Source organism: Myxine glutinosa, chromosome 9 (assembly GCF_964187855.1).
Source record: "Myxine glutinosa chromosome 9, kmMyxGlut1.1, whole genome shotgun sequence".
Classification (NCBI taxonomy): Eukaryota; Metazoa; Chordata; class Myxini; order Myxiniformes; family Myxinidae; genus Myxine; species Myxine glutinosa.
Genome location: NC_136269.1, coordinates 96,022,827 through 96,043,237, shown reverse-complemented (window position 1 = coordinate 96,043,237; position 20,411 = coordinate 96,022,827). Strand labels below are relative to the sequence as shown.

At 41.5% G+C, this 20,411-nt stretch overlaps 1 protein-coding gene across 2 annotated transcripts in view; it reads left to right on the top strand.

Annotated features, from left to right (window-relative positions):
* The window catches only part of LOC137435216 (FACT complex subunit SPT16), a 109,580-nt gene extending 90,822 nt beyond the window's left edge, over positions 1-18,758 (top strand). Inside the window, exons 21-26 of one of the 2 annotated variants that reach the window (XM_068128798.2) lie at positions 894-969; positions 3,044-3,213; positions 4,148-4,277; positions 5,014-5,155; positions 13,329-13,403; positions 17,901-18,758. In XM_068128798.2, coding sequence (XP_067984899.2) covers positions 894-969; positions 3,044-3,213; positions 4,148-4,277; positions 5,014-5,155; positions 13,329-13,403; positions 17,901-18,016 — 709 coding nt within the window. In that variant the 3' untranslated portion in view covers positions 18,017-18,758. Of the gene's footprint in view, positions 1-893; positions 970-3,043; positions 3,214-4,147; positions 4,278-5,013; positions 5,156-13,328; positions 13,467-17,120; positions 17,296-17,900 lie in introns of those variants that run through there. The other variant, XM_068128797.2, reaches the window with a different exon arrangement.
* Positions 18,759-20,411: the final 1,653 nt, after the last annotated feature.

Below are 20,411 nucleotides of genomic sequence, written 5' to 3'. Positions count from 1 at the left end.
GCTAGGGTGCCAGCTTAGGATCCTAGGATCCTGGGTTTGAATCCCGGTCGATCGCTGAATTAATGCCAGGGGGGTTGACTCAGCCTGTCATCCTTCCGAGGTCGGCTAATTGAGTACCAGTTCACTGGTAATTCCCCGCTTGTCGTAAAAGGCGACAAACAGGGTTGGCGGCAGGAAGGGCATCCTGCCGTAAAACATTGCTTCAAAAAGGGGACCAAAAAAAAACAAACAAAAAAAACAACAACCACGGTGCCCGAAAAAGGCCAACCCCCACTTTGCGGGGAAAAATGGCCTCTAAAGGTGGATTTGCCAGCATTAGGTTACCTACTATTCGCAAAGGACACTGGGATTTTTGCCTTCCACTAATTGATGCTGCCAGAATGCCCAGTCTCAAACGTCCATTTGAGGGGAAGGACCACACATTGATTTATGTATAGCCTTGCCTGTGAAACACCAGGATGACAGTTTATCATATATTGGCCTGAAATTTGAACAAAGGCGAGACAGCCGAGACAAGTTTGCTTACCTCTAAGCTATCCTAGCACATACTACCAACTTTGATTGTCTTGAGAATAAGTATTTATCAACTCCATTTGGGTTCTTTCATTGTAAATTTTGCATGTGCTCTGCATTTAACCTTTCAACTTCCATATTTTCTGAAGCATAATTGAAGTTTTCTTGCTTTCATATTTTCTTCCGTGTGCATCACCTCTTATTGGTTCCGTCATTTTTTTCATTTTGTTAATAATATTTCTAGTGATTATAATTCCAGTCTTGAGGGTCACCTTGCAAGGTGCAATGTACTTCCTTCTTGTTCACATTCGGATTTTCATTTGTGTACATGACGATTCTGGTCTAACCTTTGAATTTTCACAACCTGCGCTGTGTTTTAGATTCCAGGGAGCTCCATTTCGGAGCACTGCTTTCTTGCAGCCAACGAGCAGTGCCCTTGTCAATGTGACTGAATGGGTAAGACAGTTGTTTGCACCACTTATTGACTGTGAAAGATGCAATCTGCTATATTTCACCTTTCCCTCAACCCTTCCTCCTGACTCCGGCCATTTGCTTTGCAGTAATAAAGTATTTACTTTTTAATAAGGAGATGTGGGTCTGGGTCAAGAGGAGTACATATAGGAAGGGAAGTATGCATAGGTTTGTATTAATGCTTGTTTTGGAAATGCTGAATTTGAAGATCTCACATGGCTGGCTGCTTCTTTCAAACTTAAATGTTACCACTTGGAATCCTTGATAGTTGCCAGCAACTGTTGTTGTAGTTATTGTCAGTGTTTAATTTTTTTTTTTATCATTCTTATCAAATATAGATATCGACCTGGTTGAGGGAAATTAATTTTAACCTTTAAATTTTTAACCTGCTTATTGCAAGTACTGTTTGTGTAAGAGTAACATGATGGTGCCTGTTAGCCATGGGTTAGGTGTAATCAAGGGTCATGTGATTACACCTGTTCATGTTCATCTATCTATAATTCCAGTAATCTCTGTACGTTTGTTTGTCTGTGACCGCTGTTTCTCGACAACCACGGGTCCGATATACTTTTAACTTGCCAGGTATATTGCTGGGGACCCGAGGATGTGCCTTTTCAAGGTTTCATATTAATCGGACAATTACTTACCGAGCTATGTCCAAAAAACGATTCAACCAATCAGAGAGCAGCGAACTATCGCGTGTGCCGAACGTGGCGGACACACTCTGCCTCGGATGGCACATTTGAGAGCGTATTCATTTATTTCACGTTTGCAAACTATGTTGGCGTTAAACTATGTTTTAAAACTAATAAAAACGAATTTGCGATTCATTCGCTTTCCTGCGCGTTTGTGCACGCGATGGCGATTTCTTTACCAAACTCCGGAAGCCGTTCGCTTTGGACCAAACCATTTCATGTAAATAGAGGGGGGGGATTGTCACCGGACTCGCAAGCCGTTCGCTTTGGACCAAACCATTTCATGTAAATAGAGGGGGGGGATATAATTTTAGATATAGATATAGTACGGGCAATGCCCTAGTCTATCTATAATTCCAGTAATCTCTGTGTGTTTGTTTGTACGTTTGTACGTTTGTACGTTTGTTTGTTTGTCTGTGACCGCTGTTTCTCGACAACCACGGGTCCGATATACTTGCAACTTGCCAGGTATATTGCTGGGGACCCGAGGATGTGCCTTTTCAAGGTTTGAAATTAATCGGACAAGTACTTACCGAGCTATGGCGATTTAGCCGTTCGCCGTTCGCTTTGGCGTTGCGAATGGACCAAACCATTGCATGTAAATAGAGGGGGGGGTTCTGTGGTCGTTGCGAATGGACCAAACCATTCATGTAAATAGAGGGGGGGGGGGTTCTGTGGTCGTTACTGCCACGTGGTTTCAAAGTTTTTTTTTGTTGTTGTTGTTTGCACGCATGTTTTTTTGCACCCACGTACGGGCACGCCCTAGGATGTTTACACACACACACCCCTACACAAATTTTTTTTTTTTTTTTTATGGCAAGGAACGGGCACCCACGTACGGGCACGTCCTAGCTTATATATAGTACGGGCATGCCCTAGTTGATGATAATGAGGATTACGAGTCCAAGTTCTTTCAAGATTGTGGGTGTTTCTGAAGCAGTCATGCCAAGGGAGACATTGGGTTGTTTGCTTTTGCATTTCCCAGCAGTAGCCAGGGCAGGACTTTGTAATTTGGCCAGAATGCCAGCACACAATGGCCTCCTCTTGCGAAATACACTGTGGGATTTTTTTTTTTGTCTACCAATGAATGTGGGGAAATTGGGCATGTGGTTTAACAATCCTCTGAAGGACTGCGTGCTCGTTGGTGAAAAGTCCTACCTGGAGGGCACCAGGTAACAGTTTTTAGTTGCGGCGTGAATCAAACCCAGAAACCACAGCTCAAATGCAAGTACACTTGCTCCAAGCTATCCATTCAGGCCAGCCCCATGTTCCATGATATAAGTATTCAATTCTAAAATTGACTCTATGCTAATATCTTACTCTCCATCTCTCACGTTGCATGCATGTTTTCCTGTCCACGCCAGCCTCCTTTCATGATCACGCTAGACGATGTGGAGTTTATTCATTTTGAGCGAGTCCAGTTTCATCTCAAGAACTTTGACATGGTGATCGTGCACAAGGATTACCATCAGAAAGTCGTCATGGTCAATGCCATCCCATCGACATCACTCGATGCCATCAAGGAGTGGCTCAAGTAAAACTTGCTGCACAATTCAACAAAGTGCACAACAACATGTTAACACTGTGGCTTGTTTGCTCGCCTTTTTTATGTCGGTTTATTGTAAATGTCGGTCATGCAAATTGATTTATTTTATTTCTTTAGTAAACACTTGCTAGGAATGTTTTCTTATATTTACTGCTTTAAATTTGGGGATCGTTTTAGAGAAAATTCTTCAATTCAAGAAAGAAATGGAACCAAAGGATTGGTTGACATTTTTACCAGAATATTACTTAGTTTCCTTTTGATTAGTATTTAATTGGCACATGTGGGAAAATTACACACCCAGACCAGGAATCAAACCAAGGTACTCTGCCATGTGAGCTATCTGGGCGACCATAACTGAGCATGCAATATTCCCACACATATGGTTGCCACTCTTTCCGTCACTGCTTCCAGGGCACTCGGTGTCAGCCATAGGAGCATCAACGGCCTGAACACGATTCCTGCTCTGGGCGTGTAATTTTCCCACATATGCCAATTAATTAGTGAAAATCCCCTTCATTTATTTATTTAATTTGATTAGTATTGTTGCCTGAGTTATTTAGAAGATGAACTTTTGAATGCCTTTCTTTGCTTGTGAAATATTAAATTCCCTTTGTAGATGAAAGGTTATTTGCAACAAATCTTTAAAGTTTTTGTGAAGGTGTGTTAAAATGTGTTTTTTTTATTTTTATGTCCTGCCAAAATATTTGGCATGATGAGCTACACTATACTATTTATTTCCCTATTTATTCTGCACCTCGTACTCATACAATCTGGATAATTTATCCTCGATTTTGATTGCTTGGCATTTGCCTTGAAGGGAGATAAACCTTTTTTAATGAATTGTAGCGGTAGCCATAGTATTTATTTGTGTAGGCGGTGGCGACCATTGTACTCTCATTCCCTGCTCGCTGTCCCTGAACAGCTCCTGTGACATCAAGTACACAGAAGGAATACAGTCTCTGAACTGGACAAAGATCATGAAGACCATCACGAGCGACCCGGAGAATTTTTTTGAGCAGGGTGGCTGGTCTTTCTTGGATCCTGAGAGTGACGTAAGGCGAAACAGCTTTTTCGCTTACTTTGTTGTTGTTTTTTTATGCCTCCACTGACGAAGTGGGGGTTTTACTCCGTAAGGAATACAATAACTTGAGAACGGCTGAAGGTATTTAAATCAAACTTAAATCAAGTATGTATTATGATGTAAAGATAAACAGATTAGATTATGGAGTCAAAGGGTCATCGGTCAGTGGTCCTGTTCGGTAAAAATTCTGTTACTGCGCTTACTTGTGAACCAGTGATGGGATTTTTACCACACTCGGTATAGGTACATATTGTAATGTAAATACGATCTGATTAGATTTTGACATCACAGGTCAAAGGCCATGTCAGGTAAAAATGGTATATTTTATAACAGCTGAAGGGATTTAAATCAAAACTGGTGCAAGTATCTATAATGATGTAATAATGTGGGCATAGGCATATCGGTCGATGTTGCGACGGACGTTGAAGAGTCGTTCTAGTTTTATCGTGAATCTTGTTTTATTTTTGTACAAAAAATTTATTTCAACAAAAGATATACAGAGATTGAGGCTCACGGAAGAGCTTATTTGTAATTTTATCGTGTAAGCAGTTAAAGTGATTGTTGTGATTAGCAGAGCAGAAAGAAGTAGAAGGTTATAAAGGGAAATTGAATTAAAATGTGCAAGATGAGTGTGAAGAGAACTTGTGGTTCCATGTGAAGAGAGTTTGCATGCAAGCCCAAAGTTAGATCATTGCATGCTTTTCCAGGGAAGCGACCATGAGGATGGTATGGATTCGGATGAAATGGATGAAGATGAAACTTACCAACCATCGGAATCGGCTTCTCAGGACTCTGAAGACAGTGATGAAGAGTACAGCTCAGGGAAAGAAGAGTCTGAGTCTGAATCTGGTTAGTGCAGCACGTTTTTACTGGCCAGGATTATTTGTAATGTTTGAACATCTATCTATAATTCCAGTAATCTCTGTACGTTTGTACGTTTGTACGTCTGTACGTCTGTACGTTTGTCTGTGACCGCTGTTTCTCGACAACTACCGGTCCGATATACTTGAAACTTGCCAGGTATATTGCTGGGGACCCGAGGATGTGCCTTTTCAAGGTTTGAAATTAATCGGACAAGTACTTACCGAGCTATGGCGATTTAGCCGTTCGCCGTTCGCTTTGCCGTTGCGAATGGACCAAACCATTCATGTAAATAGAGGGGGGGGGGTTCTGTGGTCGTTCGCTTTGGCTTTGCGAATGGACCAAACCATTCATGTAAATAGAGGGGGGGGTTCTGTGGTCGATGCAACTGGCGGCCGCCACGCCGTGCCGACCGCTTCCGACACAACGGCCGGGGCCTCCACCTGACCAGGCATGGTGTTATTACCACGCCAGGTTCGGACACAAGGCTCGGACGTGCCGACCCCCGTGCACTTTCGGCAAGTCGGGAAACGGCCGGGCCGGCGTTCATTCCCAGCCATGAGCGCCGGCCCACGTCTAGCATGCCCTAGTATTGTTACAGCCACCAGTCTGCACCGGTCTTCTGGTTCAAATCCGGTGAGTCGTGTCAAAATGAGCACAACTGTCACCCGCCTCAGACTCCATAGCGGACCTGTATCTGACGACTGTGTTGCGGTACAAATCGGAGTCCCCAAAGTGCTTGAGGGCCACACCGATAGGCGATCAAGTGACTGCTCTTAATTAATCTTCAGCTGAGCAACCAAAGTCACATGACTCAATCGTCTTGCAGAATGGGTACCGTGACCGATTCACCTTTAACAGGATTTATAAAGCTACCAAGCCAACCAAAATTCACCCAGAGACCAAATCAAGTTTATAATGTGTATTGCAAATAGCATGTGGAGGAAATAAAAGGAAGCAAACCATGATAAATGAGTTAGCCCACAATAATTCTCCTTGCCAAACTACCTGGTACACGCCCATGACTCCACAAATAAACGGTAAATCCTTAAATAGTATTAGCCTTATCTGCCACTCCCCTCTCAATATTGGTGGAGCAGTCCCTGGTTGGCCCTTCACCAGATGTTCTGAGGGTTCCGCAAGGCCCACCTCAACGAGGGAAAATGGCGTCATGTGTTCAGAAAAAGACAAATAAAGAAAGGATAACAAAGGTAAACACATGAAATAGAGGTCAAATCGGGTGTAGATTTGTAGATACACCAATGGGGTGGTTGCACGACTCCAACTATACAAATGAACCACGTGAATCTGAAATCACATTTAATTACTTTACGTTTATTCAGAACACTCATTAAGGAAATGTCTGCTCTATTTTTTTTCCATTATTAACCCATGGGAGCTATTTCCACAATATGTTGAAGAAAGAAAGGCATTTCACATAGAAGAGGTTTGAATGATATGGTAACTGAAGCCAAGCCTTTTTGTCCCCCATCGCACAGCGGAGCGAAAGGGGGACTATGGTTTTCCCGTCCGTCCGTGCGGGCGTGCGTGTTTGCGGGCGTGCGTGCATAAGCGAAGGACCGCATTCGAATTTGGTGTGCGGGTGCAACCCACGTCAAAATCCAAGATGGCCGCCGCCATGTATGTCTGAACCTTGTTCACCACGTTTTTCCGTGTAGCCGTAGTAGACCAAATTCAAATGCTGGGACTTGTTTGAAAGGGTGGTGCTGGAAATGTATCCCATTTAATTACATTATGTCAGGTATCAGAGGCGTCACCGGTACATGCGTCACAGTACCATATATACTAGTTGGAAAACTTTGTACAAGCACAGAGTAAGAACCACGGGGTACAAAATTCATGCAAACAGAAAAAAGTCCTGTTTCCCTCGTTTGTAGTTTTTCACATTTCATCATTATCCTAAAACCCCTGCTCAAAGGGAGGTGGGGTTTTGCAATCGTTACTTTGCAATTTTGGTGGGGTTAGACAATTTGTCCTCAAATTTTCAACAAACTTTATGATGAGAATACAGTAAACCCTTAAATATTGTGGGTTTTGAATATCATTAGTTTTAACCAATCACGGCAATCTCGTTATTTAAGTTTACCGATTTAGTTATTGCGGGGTTTAATTTCAACCTATCGGTTTTTGAGCTGAGCTGCGATGGTTATCTTGCACCATGAGGCTTTCGTGCAACGGTAGCAATCGAACTGAACGGGTGCCAACGTGTAAAACGTCAAAAGTGATTTCTTTTAATTTTATTTATTCGCTGGTTTATGGAACTGCAGAACGATTTATTTTAAAAACGTCAAAAAAATATAAAGGAAAACGATTTAAGAGATTAATAGGAGAGGAATGCTGGGGGCTAGAGGACAAGTTTAATCTGCTTCTCAATGTTTAATCTGCTTCAACACAGCAAGAGTCTTCATTGCAAAGCCAATTTATATTTAATTTACACATTATTAGCCCATACCACGCACAATCGTCAATATTTTAGCTGTTTTTGTCATGCATAGCATACGTTAGAAGAAAAAGTTTGAATACAAAGTGAATGAGGATGGCCTTTGCATTTTTAAATGCTTTCTTGTTTTCTAGTTTCAATTGTGACGTGCTTATGTCTGCCTGCCGCCCACCTACCTGTATATTTTCTCATAGCCCAGGAAACTAACCCCCTTATTAGTCCCCTACCGGTGTACACCGGAGGGGACTATAGGTTTGCACGCCGTCCCTCCGTCTGTCAGTCCGTCAGTCTGTCAGTCCGTCACGCAAAGAACAGTTTTCCGGACTTTTTTTCTAAACTCCTAATGCTAATGATTTCAAACTTGGTACATGGTTTCCTCATGATAAGTTACAGATCAAGTTCGAACGTCACGACGTTTCGATCATTTTTGACAAAGTTATGGCACTTTGAACTTTGGTAATTCTGATGATCCTTAACTCAGTGCCATTTTAAGTTTTAATTTCCTTTAAAAACCATTTTCTCTGCAATAATTGGACCGATTGAGATCAAATTTTCACCGTAGGGGGGACTCGGTCTGTAGAATAGTTTAATGCTAATTATGACGTCAGGTCACGTGGTTTGGCCGCCATATTGTTTTTCATGAAAACATGAAAACCCCTTTTTCTCTGCAACGGCTGAACAGATCGAGGCCAAACTTTGCAGCCGGAATCGCATACCCATGACGAACAAAAAAGTCAGCGAGCTTTTCAGAGTTATGACGTTTTTAATCATGGTCTTTAAAACCGAACTCCTCCCTCATTTTTGATCCAATCGAGGGGAAACTTCACAGATCTGTTCAGCATGTCGGTCTACTAAAATGTACTTTTGGAATTTGCGATAGGGCATGTGGTTTGGCAGATATCGTTAATTAAACGAAAATATTAAAAACTAGAACGCCACTCAGTAGAGCGCATACTCCCGCCGTGGGTCAAGTTGGAATAGTACGATTTCACAAAAGTTTGAGGGAGTAGTTCAGTGACAACACAAGACAAGACAACACAAGACAGACACTGCACAGATGTATATTTAGAATATATAGAAGATAATGTTTAAAAAAAACAAGGCAATTTCACTTACGTTTTCGGATTCAGCATTCAATTCTATATAAGTGAGTGTATTTTGAGGCATGTGTGACTTCAAATAAAATTGTAAGCCAGGAAAAACGTTCGTTTCATTCCTTAGGGATACAACATGTAAAACTGGCCCAAACGTGAAAACAAAACTTGCTCATTTTAAGTCGTACAAGCTAATGCGACCACTCATTCTTCTGGGAAGAATCCCGTGCACATGCTTGTCACACTTATAACTCACCTAAGTCTTTATAAGTTCATCAAATACTGACACCGCGATTGACATTCGCTGAGGTAAATGTTGATATCTCTTCTGAGGTTAAAAACAAACAAACAAAAAAAACAGTTTTAAAGCATTATACGTATCAAACGATACATTTTATGAAACGGGGAAACCTAATACACACTTTAGTGGTTTAAAAATGACAGAATATGTCTTTATTAGGGAAAAAAAAAGAAAAGAACCTTGAAGACGACGCTGCTAACAAAATACACTGCTGTAACGCATAACCACGAGTTTAAACTACATTTACAACAAATATGAAAACTATTTTCATATCACGATGTTAAATATAGAAGATAATGTTAAAAAAAAAATGAGCCCTGTCTTCCAATGGTAAACAATCCTTCAAAAAATTTCTGGATCTGGAATAATATCCTGAGCTTCACCAAAAACTAATCAATTCTTCCTTATCCCAAGGGAAATCATCCCACCAACTTTCATCCAAATCTGTTCAGAACTTTTCCAGATATGTTGTTCACAAACACACGAACACACACGCACGTACACACACACACACACGGACACGGACACGATTGAATGCATTACTCCCTGGGGCAGGAGTAAAAATGGATATCTCATGAATCGCGAGTACCTCAGACCGTGAGTTGGTAATTATATAATTCACACAGTGCAATATGTGCAGGCCGCTCCACGGAGCGACCTTGCGGGCTTATCAACGAGACGAGGCATGACACACATGTGTCTCAGCATACCTCAGATCAAGTTTGAAAACCAGCATCAACAGTGCATAAATTTGCATATTCGATCATTTTTGACAAAGTTATGGCACTTTGAACTTTGGTAGGGGACATGTATTGCAGCGCAATACTCAGAATGCTTGTTCACATTGGAAATTGGTTTTAACTATCGCTGTTTTGAATATCGTGGCATTTTCCAAGAGTGTACCTCCCCCCTCCCCCCCCCCCACCCCCCACTATTACTACAGTACACGCTTGTCTATCCAGTGTATGACATCAATCAGTACAGGGAAAAGGGAGGAAAACCCCTTTCTCGCTCTTGCCCCTTGAATACTCACTCTCGTATGGAGCAACGTTAAAATAGCCTATTTCCACGGTAAGAAGATTTGGTGGAACACCAATTTCAGTCAAATTTTTTGGAGGATATTTTTACACCATGCACATTGTGCATCGCTTGTTGGATAACTTGGTTAATCTTTCGAACCATTAAATTTGTGGAGTTTATATTCGCATGTTTCTTGCGCCGTTGATAACCATAAAAACTTAATATCATGGAAAAAGAATTCTCTCTTACAGTACATTTTCCTCTTAATTATTTATCTTTGTCAAAGGGAAGCACTCTCATGCCTATTGGGGAATATACAGTCACTGGCAAAATTTTTTTACAGAATCCACCTGATTGTGCCTTGGATGACACCTTTCATCAAATTATCTTGGGAATATGTTGATTTTTTTTTTTTTTTGGTTTACAATGGATAATATTGATTACTCATTCACCTCTCTCTCTCTCTCTCTTGTCTGCAAAGTCTCAAGATGCGTACATTGTGTTTTCTGATGATCCTTGTGAGTTGGGATCCTTTTTACCTAGAGTTTTTGCTTGTTACCCTCGCCAGAGGAGAGGTTATTGCATTCGAGTCCGTTTGTTTGTTTGTTTGTCCGCACAGAATAAATATGATTTTCTCTGCAACCGTTGGTCAATTGACAGGACATTTTCACCCCAGGTGCAACTCCACCTGTATAATTTTTTAATGATAACTATGACGCCATAGGTCAAGTGGTACGGGCACCATCTTGGAAAAACCGTATAATTTTGCACCTCTATATCTCCGAAAGCACTGCATAGAAAAAATTGAGACATGGCTTATTGTAAAGAACTCTCCATGGGGAATAAAATATGTTGATGTCATAGGTGCCTCCATCATGACGTCATAATTAGACAAGTACAAAACTTCATTCGATCAAGATGAAATTTATTGAGAGTCATCTCAGGATCAATTGATGGAGAAAAAAAATAAATTATGACTTCATCGGTCACGTGGTTCGGCCGCCATCTTGGAAAAACCGAAACATTTTGCACCTCTTTATCTCCGAAAGCGCTGCATAGAAAAGATTGAGACATGGATCATTGTAAAGAACTCTCCATGTGGAATAACATATGTTAATGATGATGTCATAGGTGCCTCCATTATGATGTCATAATTCGACATGTACAAAAATTCATTTGATCAAGATGAAATTTCTTGAGCATAATCTCGGGATAAATTGGTGGAGGGAAAAAAAATGATGATGTCATCTGTGACGTGGTTCGGCCGCCATATTTGTTTTACTACAAAAGCCTTCAAAACCACTGAAAACACGTCCTGGCGAGGGTCTGCAATCGCTGATTGCTCTTTCTTGTTCGTTGTTGTTCGCAGTTTTTCCATTGCAGGTAGACTTGAAGTAATGTGTTGATGAAAGCTTCATTGAAGAGAAGACCATCTGTATGGACTACTAACTGAATGAATGAATGAATGAATGATCGTTTTAAGGCCATTTTTCCCTGCTAGAGCGGGGGTTAGCCTTGCGGGCCCCATGACAATCATGGTTCCCTGTTTGAGGCAATGTTTTTATGGCCGAATGCCCTTCCTGACGCCAACCCTTGGTCACGCTCTTACGATGCGCAGGGATACAGTGTGCCTATTCTGAATCGGGGTACACACCCGGGTATGGACTACTAACTATGATGCTTTAAAAGTTGGAGTGTGAATTTAAATCACAATCACTGCTGAAATTCTTCTCAACAATTTTTTTTGGCCCAGTGGCTGTATGTTGTTCTCAACTAATTATGAGCTGATAGGATGGCCTAGACTCTAGGGCTGGGCCATACCTCTGGGCCCTAGAGGTACGCACACTCGCCTCTAAGCTGTCTAGCCTGGGTTTGAATATTGACCCAGGTATAAACTGTCATCCTGTATTTCACAGGCACGGTGATTCACCAATTTGTGCGCCGTCTCTCAGTTGGATGTTAAGCGGATGTCACGTGTACCAGCATTCTTTGGTGGACGTTAAAGGTCCTATGATGTCCTTTGTGAAGAGTAGGCGAGCTATCACCGGTACCCTCAACAAATTACAATTTCCTTCCCTAATCAGCAGAGGGCAATGCATCAGTGGCACTGCCATGCACTCACCAATGATGCTACCCGGCAACCTTTGCTGCTTACGAATGAAGATAACTCATTATGAAAGAGAGAATTTGTTTTTACGGCGTAGCCAGTAGGGCAATGTTGTCTGGCACAGCGTTTGTCTGTCTGTCCAGTGTATGTATGTCCCTCACAAACGTCCACCAATCAGAGCTGAGGATATGATCACATGACAGGGGGACATGTTTAGTAACTTACAGTTGCATATTTTACAAAAAGGAAATATATTGACCTTCTGTGAAACGTTTTGGGTTCCCAGTGGGTGCTGTATGGTAGGTACGAGGTTTCAGAAATTCCTCAATACAATTATGATTTTGAAATGCGATCGACACCTTCCTTGCTCCTGCATTCGGAAGTGAACAGATGATGACGGTTTGCTGGTTTGATAATATCAATGCAATCGTGATTTAACATTATATGTTGATACATTAATACTGTGGTATTAATTTGTGATTGGAATGATGAATGATGTTGTTTGAAATTAAGATATAGAGATATTGAGTTCAAAGCAGAATGAGGAAATGACATAAGGGTTTTCATCTACGATATTTGTGGATTTCCCATTCGCAGTTTTGCCATTGTCTGGATATATCAACATTCAGACTGGGTACGTTTTTTTTTTTTGGTCCAAGTCCTTCACGAACCTGCTGTGAATGCCTGACGTTCGACTGGAGGTGGCACAGTAATGTTGAATTTATTGAAAAAAATTTAATACTTACATTATTTGCTAACTGGTATCCCCACCAAGGTCATACTATCCTCTTCGACTAAAGTATGAAACAAGCCCGGCTACGCCATTGTTAGACTATGGGTCTTGTTTATTGATAATTCATAGCTACATCAAACTACTGTTATTTAGGTTGACAGTGTCTTGTTTCAAGGTTTGTTCTGTAAAATGTGTCAGCTGACTGATCAATTGATCAACTGCGCACATTTCAATCAATACAAGGCAATATAGATCAAAGAAGATGAGAAATATCAATTTGCAAGTTACATATTCAAATGTATGTTGGATTAAGGGGTAAATAACATCGTGTATCATGCATTTCTGAATCGCTAAGCACTTAAATTACATTGGTAATGTGCAGTTGTTAAAATATGGTTTACCTTGAACTTACTCACATAGTCGATGCTTTGTGTTTGCTGCTTAGGGACAGATGTCTCGCTGGGCAGTCAGGAGGAGAGCGGAAAAGACTGGGATGAACTCGAGGAAGAAGCCTTAACAGGTCAGAATTATTTTGCAAAACCAGTGCACCGTACCAGCATTTCCATCGATGCAGAACACAGACGTATCCTCACCAGATCATGCCTTTGCTTGTCGTTTTCCCCAAACACGCTATTACTACAGTACACGCTTGCTTTGTTGTACCTGATAACATTTTTGCTTGTTTGGTGTTCCACCTTGAGCACATAGCTCATGCTGCTGAGATGACACGTTTAAATTTCATACAAACAGTACTGTGTTGTTTCGTCCATTGTCCTCTATTTAATGTAAAAGTACATTGGGTCTTATATATATATTGAGATATAGTGTTTTGAGATAAAATTATATTTGGTATGTTGCAACTCAAGTTTGATCACGGCATTAAAATAATCAGGGTCTATGGGGGTCTACCGAGTGTCAAAAATAAATATATATATATATATATATATATATATATATAGAACAAGTCTTATATATAAACACAGCATCTTATATAGGTCCTCGTGTGTTGTGTTTGATCGCAGTGGTGATTTTCGGTGGCAGTGTTTCAAAGCTTGTAAAAATAAACCCATTCTGATTTGAAGAAGCAGCAGCGGAACTGTTACAGTGTACAGTAGAAATGGCCACATCCTGTAGAGTAGGGGATTCTTGAAGGCTGTTGTAACTATGGTGCACTTTATCTTCAAGGACCATCCTTTTCATTGGATTCCTCATATGCATAGATGATGTGTTTGGACAAAGGTAAATAAACATCCAGCGCGTTCGAAGCAAGTTGAATGTAAAACCTAATGCATGTTTTTGAATAAATAGCCAAATTCTGGTTGAAGTAAAGCCGAATGGATACCAGGCCTAAACTTTGCCTTCTAATCTATGCAAAATGCTGTACCATACTTGGTAGCTTAGTCTTGGCAATGTCCTTTATTAATCCCCTACCCAGAGGGGACTTTAGGTTTGCTGTCCGTCTATCCGTCCCACCTGTGGTTTTCTGCATCCCCCCCACCCCCTCCCATACCCTTTAACATATTCAACTGAAATTTGGTACATGGCATTATTATGCTGAGTTTCAGGACGTTTCACCCATTTTGATGGAGTTATGCCCTTTTTGCTTGGAACAAGAACATTCATTGGTACCAGTAGGGACATGTATTGCAAAGCTATTCTTCCTCTTGTTTTCACCCCACATACGTGAAGCGAAAAGCGGGGTTATGCATTTGGTTCACTTCTGTCGGTTTATGATCGAGGAACAACTTGATATCAATTGAATGTATTTTGAACACGAATCGGAAAACAAATCTGTAATTTATCAGCACTTTGACTCTGAATTTGTCCCGATCACACATGTGCAGAGAGGAGCGAGATAATGCTTTTACTCAGTCAACCAAAATTGAAAATCATTCCAAACAGGAAACTTACTGTTCTTAAGGATGTCCTAATGGAACCAAACAACAGGCACAAAGAACTGATGCAATGTTTTAGATAACAGGCACTTCCCCTTCTCTCACCATCTTGTCTTCCACTCCCTCTTTTTATATATTTTGTTTGTCTGGTTGATTTGTTTGTGAAATAAATGTTAGCTCTTTCACGAGCCTCGATTAAGTATACAAAAAAAAAAGGTGGTGTAGTAGACAATGTGTCAACAGTGTTAAACTTCCAGAATGTTTTTTTTTTCCAACCTTGGTCGTAGCCAGTCCGTCCGTCAGTCTGTAAACAATTGCAACTTCTCCGAAACTGCTGATGGGATTGTGACCAAACTTGGCTAAAATTATATTTGGTATGTTGCAACTCAAGTTTGATCACGGCATTAAAATAATCAGGGTCTATGGGGGTCTACCGAGTGTCAAAGTGGGTCCAGATTTGACCCCACCCATCAAATAAATATTTGTTTTCTTCTCTGAAACTACACACGCAATTTTGATGAAACTTGACCACAACCTTCGTCGCTTGTGATGTGCCGAAGTTTGTTCACGGCATTAAGTAAAATTGGGCCTTGTGGGGATTTACGAGGGGGGGGGCTTTACCCACCCCTCCCTTTCCTTCGCCCCCCTCCCTCTGCCTTCCAAAAAATAGGTAAATGCTTTCTTCTCAGAAATTACACATACAATTCCATGAAACTTGACCACAATGTTCCATTTATTGCCCGTGATGTACCAACATTTGTTCATGGCATGAAAAAAATTGGGGTCTAAGGTGGTCTACGGGGTAGGTTGCCCCCCAAGATAGGTATATGCTTTCTTTTCAGAAACTACACACATAATTTTGATGAAACTTGTCCACAACCTTCATCACCCGTGATGCACCAAAGTTTATTCACGGCATTAAAAAAATCAGGGTTTAAGGTAAGGGGGAGTGCGGGGGCTTGACCCCCTAAAATAGGTAAATGCTCGCTTCTCCGAAACTTCACACATTTTTTTTGATGAAACTTAATCGCAACCTTCATCGCCTGTGGTGTACGAATGTTTGTTCACAGCATTCTAAAAATCCGGGTCAAAGGTGGTCTATGGCAGGAGGGGTGGGTGTGGGTGGTTGCCCCCCAAAATAGGTATTTTTGTTTGTTTGTTTAAGCTTTTATGTTTATATTAGTATGATTCGACATGCTGCCCTGTCTCCGAGCAACCACTTAAATTGGTTTAAAGTACCTTGATACTGTTTAAAATACCTTTTGTCGGTGTAGTATAATGCTCTATTCTACCAGGTGAGCGCCCAGGGGTATTACCCCTATTTTATATCTATACATTCCAGTGAAAAGCCAGAGCATTAAATAAAAGTTTTTAATTGGGGAAAATCCGCAATGTATTTGCAAAGTTGCAAGAATCGCGAAGCGGAAAACGCACAAGCATAACTAACTTTTTCGTAAAGAACTAGAAATTGTAGTTGATTACACTTTACCGTGGCTCTCACACCATTTGTAAGTAAAGTTCATTCTGTAATACCTAAAACTAGAGTGGTGCTCATTAGAGCACATACCCCACACTATTGTTGAGCGATTTATTTGTTTATTTAGGCACTATTTTGCTGAAACTCTGAAAAGACATTGGGATCAGCAAGAGTTAATAATAAAGCCAGGATATAAATGCTCTGTCTTTAAATATTTGAGTGTCAGAAAAACCCAAAACTTTGGACTGCCTACCCCATGAATCAAATCCAAGACCTTCCGCAACCAACCACCACTGCTCACCTTAGCAATTGTAACACCCACATGTATGAAATACTGTACGGGGATTTCATAATGAACAATATTGTTGTGTTTTTGTAGGGTAGGTGTGGTAGAGATTACCATTACGTTCGTGCAATTAGAAATGTATAGAATAGTATGGTCCATGTTCGAGGAGTTAGCCAATCTCGATGTAATAAGCAGGGATATGTAGCTTAAGGATTGTCTTGTTTGAATGTACACAATACAGAGGGTGGTGCATTGTAATAAATAGTTTGGTTTTTAAAGTTAAGGCAATCGTACGTCTAGCTTCTTGTAATCCCCTGGGTGAGGCACTGGGTGGGGCTTTAAAGGGGGCATCATGAAAGCAAAGGAGAGAGGAGCGGAGTTATGATCGTCTGCCGAGGGGCGGGGTTATGATCGCCTCCTTGAGGGGAGGGAGTAGGGGGAAGTCCAAGTTTTTCGTCGCCCCTCAGGGGAGGAGTTTGGGATAGCCTTGGGAGAGAGATTGACCGAGGTTCTGAGGTTAGCAAAATGGGAGTTGGTGAATTGCCTGATCGGAAGTGCTGGCCTTGACCCGTGATCCAGCCAGCATGTTCATGCTCCTGCCTTCACCCTGGTTCATATTTGGCATTCCTGTCTGCCTCATCGTCCTGCCCATCTGCCTGCTTCTTCCCTCCTCCTGATTGTCCCTGCCTGCTTCGTTGTGGTCTGTGGCTACTTTGGCGCCACCTTCAATGTCTCCACAAAGAGATAAGCCAAGGCCTAACCTAGTTGCTTCGATATTTTCGTTTCTCCCCCCACTCCTACCCCCCTTCCCCCTCTCTGTGATTGAGTTTGGTGTGTGGTGCCTTTAGTTATTTTTAGCTCATTGTATATAATTATCCAGTTATTAGGTACATTCCCCATTTTCTTCCCTCCAATCCCTTCGTCGAATTGCTCGCAGTCGGATTCACCCTTTACTCGTTATTTGTGTTTTGTTATTTGGGAAATAAACCCTATTTTAAAAGAAGTAAGGAGCCCCCTATTTCCAGTAAGCTGGTACTCATTTCGCTAACCTCAGAAGAATGACAGGCTGGGTTAACCCACCTGGTGTTATTTCAACGGCACGACAGGGTCTCAAACACAAGCCCCTAAGATCTCAATCCAGCCACCTTAACCGTTCAACCAACACCAGGCTTTTGTGGTTATATTGTTGTCATTAGTTATTTCTAGTTCTCAGTGTTGCTTAATTCTCAAGTCATTTTTGCAGGTTAAAGATGTGCCTTGTATAATCGTAAACGTTTTGATTTTCTTATTACATTATAAACTTGTAGATGTTTGACTTGTTTGAAGAAAAAGAAAAAAAAAAACGAACGTCTTTTACAGCTGACAAGGAGAAGAATGCTGAGGATGAGATCTCATCTCGGTCACATGATTTGGCGTTAAGAAAGCGGAAGCACGCCGGAGGCGGAAGCCAGAATAAAAGGCCAAGAAGAAGATGAAAGCCTGAGGCCACGCCAGGTACAAGATGATCGTTAATCGCACAAATTGCTGGGTTTGATTTTCAGGTTTTTTTTTCATTGCTTAATTGAATCACTCCCATACCTCTTAATGGGGCTTGGATTTTGGCTTTATTAATGGAGATTAGCATCATCTTGAGCTGAAACAATTCACCTGTGTACAAATGTTGAAGACCTTTATGAAGAATGTGATCGTTTTCAGGGCATCACATTCTCCGCGTGATTTTTCTATGGACTTCTTTGGAGTATATTTGATTTTATAGGCCATGTACATATTATATTTGAAAGTGTTAATACTTGCCGCACCCGTCACTGCCTGTATGTCCTATTAATTCCTTATTTTTCCTTCTTACTACCCCATCTTTCTACTCTTCATTCCATTCTGTCTTTTTGTCCCTAGCTTTTCCTACGTCTTCCTTTCCTTTTCTCAATTTACTTGCATACATAAAATCTCTATGGCCAAATATAAAAAGTCGCTGTGTGTGTGTGTGTGTGTGTGTGTGTGTGTGTGTGTGTGTGTGTGTGTGTGTGTGTGTGTGTGTGTGTGTGTGTGTGTGTTTTGTGTCAGTTAATGGGGGTGGTGGGAGTTTTGGGAGGCTCCAACATCAAATGCCTTTTAAGATCGTCGTTTTAGTTTTTTTTCGTGTGCACATTTTTCACTGTTCGAGTTGTACGTTTTGAATCCTATTTTTATTCTCTCTGATTAAAGCAGTTGTTTATACCACATTGTTTTTCATGTCTTTGGTCACTTGGCAGCTCAAAGAGGAGAACGTCACTGGTCACCTTCATCCCCTGACCTCCCTACCACACCTTTTATGAGTGAACAAGCTCCATGCTTGGGGTGTGGAGGTCAGGTTCAATTATGCATGCCTGAAAGGAAATTAAGATAATGATTGGTACGCCCTCAGCAGTACCTAGATTCATTGACCCATAGACCTATATTTCCTTTCAATTTGAATAACCTGCAGTGTATACCATTCTTTTACAAAACAAGAAAAAGCAATCGGAGAATGCAGACCCTCGCCAGGACGTGCTTTTCGTGGTTTTTAAGGCATGTGTTAAAACAAAGATGGCGGCCGAACCACGTGACCGATGACGTCATCTTTTTTTTTTCCCCTCCAATTTATCCCCAGATGACACTCAAGAAATTACATCTTGATCGGATGAAGTTTTGTACTTGTCGAATTATGACGTCATAATGGAGGCATCTATGACATCATCATTAACATATGTCATTCCCCATGAAGAGTTCTTTACAATGAGCCATGTCAATTTTTTCTATGCAGCACTTTGAGATATAGAGGTGAAAAGTTTTTCGGTTTTTCCAAGATTGCGCCTGTACCACGTGAACCATGACGTCATATTTATCATTAAAAAATCATTAGTGAATTGAGGTGCTATTCCAATATGCTGATTCGTTTCTTAACCCATGTCATCAGGATGGGGTGCAATGCCAATGCATCATGACAACCATTATGTGAATTACTCCCATGGTCATTTTCATCAGGTATTTTTGTAGAAATTAGCCAGGTACAAAAGCTTGCAAGCACATTACCGTGATCAGATGTCCACCAGACAGAGAAACTCTGTCAACACCACTATTGGTTGTTGGTGTTTTACGGTTTAGGACGTGATTTCATCTGACGCCGTCCCGCACATTCTCGATTGTGCCCTGGTCGCTCACATGTTCTTCCTCTTCGCTCCCCGATTTAAATGGAGTCGTGCTTTGCGTGATGAAGTGCCGTCTTTACATTGCATGAAGCGATCCTGTTGCACACAAATACAAAACCTGATAGTCTGCTGGTCGTGGTGAAGTTTTTGACCACATAGATATGAATGAATGAATGATCATTTTAAGGCCATTTTCCCCGCTAGAGCGGGGGTTAGCCTTGCGGGCTCCATGACAATCTTGGTTCCGTTTGAGGCAATGTTTTTATGGCCGGATGCCCTTCCTGACGCCAACCCTTGGTCACGCTCTTACGATGTGCAGGGATACAGTGTGCCTATTCTAAATCGGGGTACACACCGTGATCATTCATCCCAGCAAGCTGGTACTCAAGTTGCCGACCTCGGAAGGATGACAGGCTGAGTCAACCCCCCAGGTGTTAATTCAGCGATCTACCGGGATTCGAACCCAGGATCCTAGGATCCCAAGACGGCACACTAACTGCTAAGCCAACACCAGGTGCTGACCACATAGATACGAGACCATTAAATCCTAACAAGGAACTTTGATGCAGGAGGAGGCCATTTTGGCCATCATGCCTATGCTGCACCACAACCACATTAAATAAATCAAATCCGTCGGGCTCTCGACTCCGATTCTGGAAACTCCTCCAGTATATGACACCTGATTTTAACGGGTAATGAATGTTCA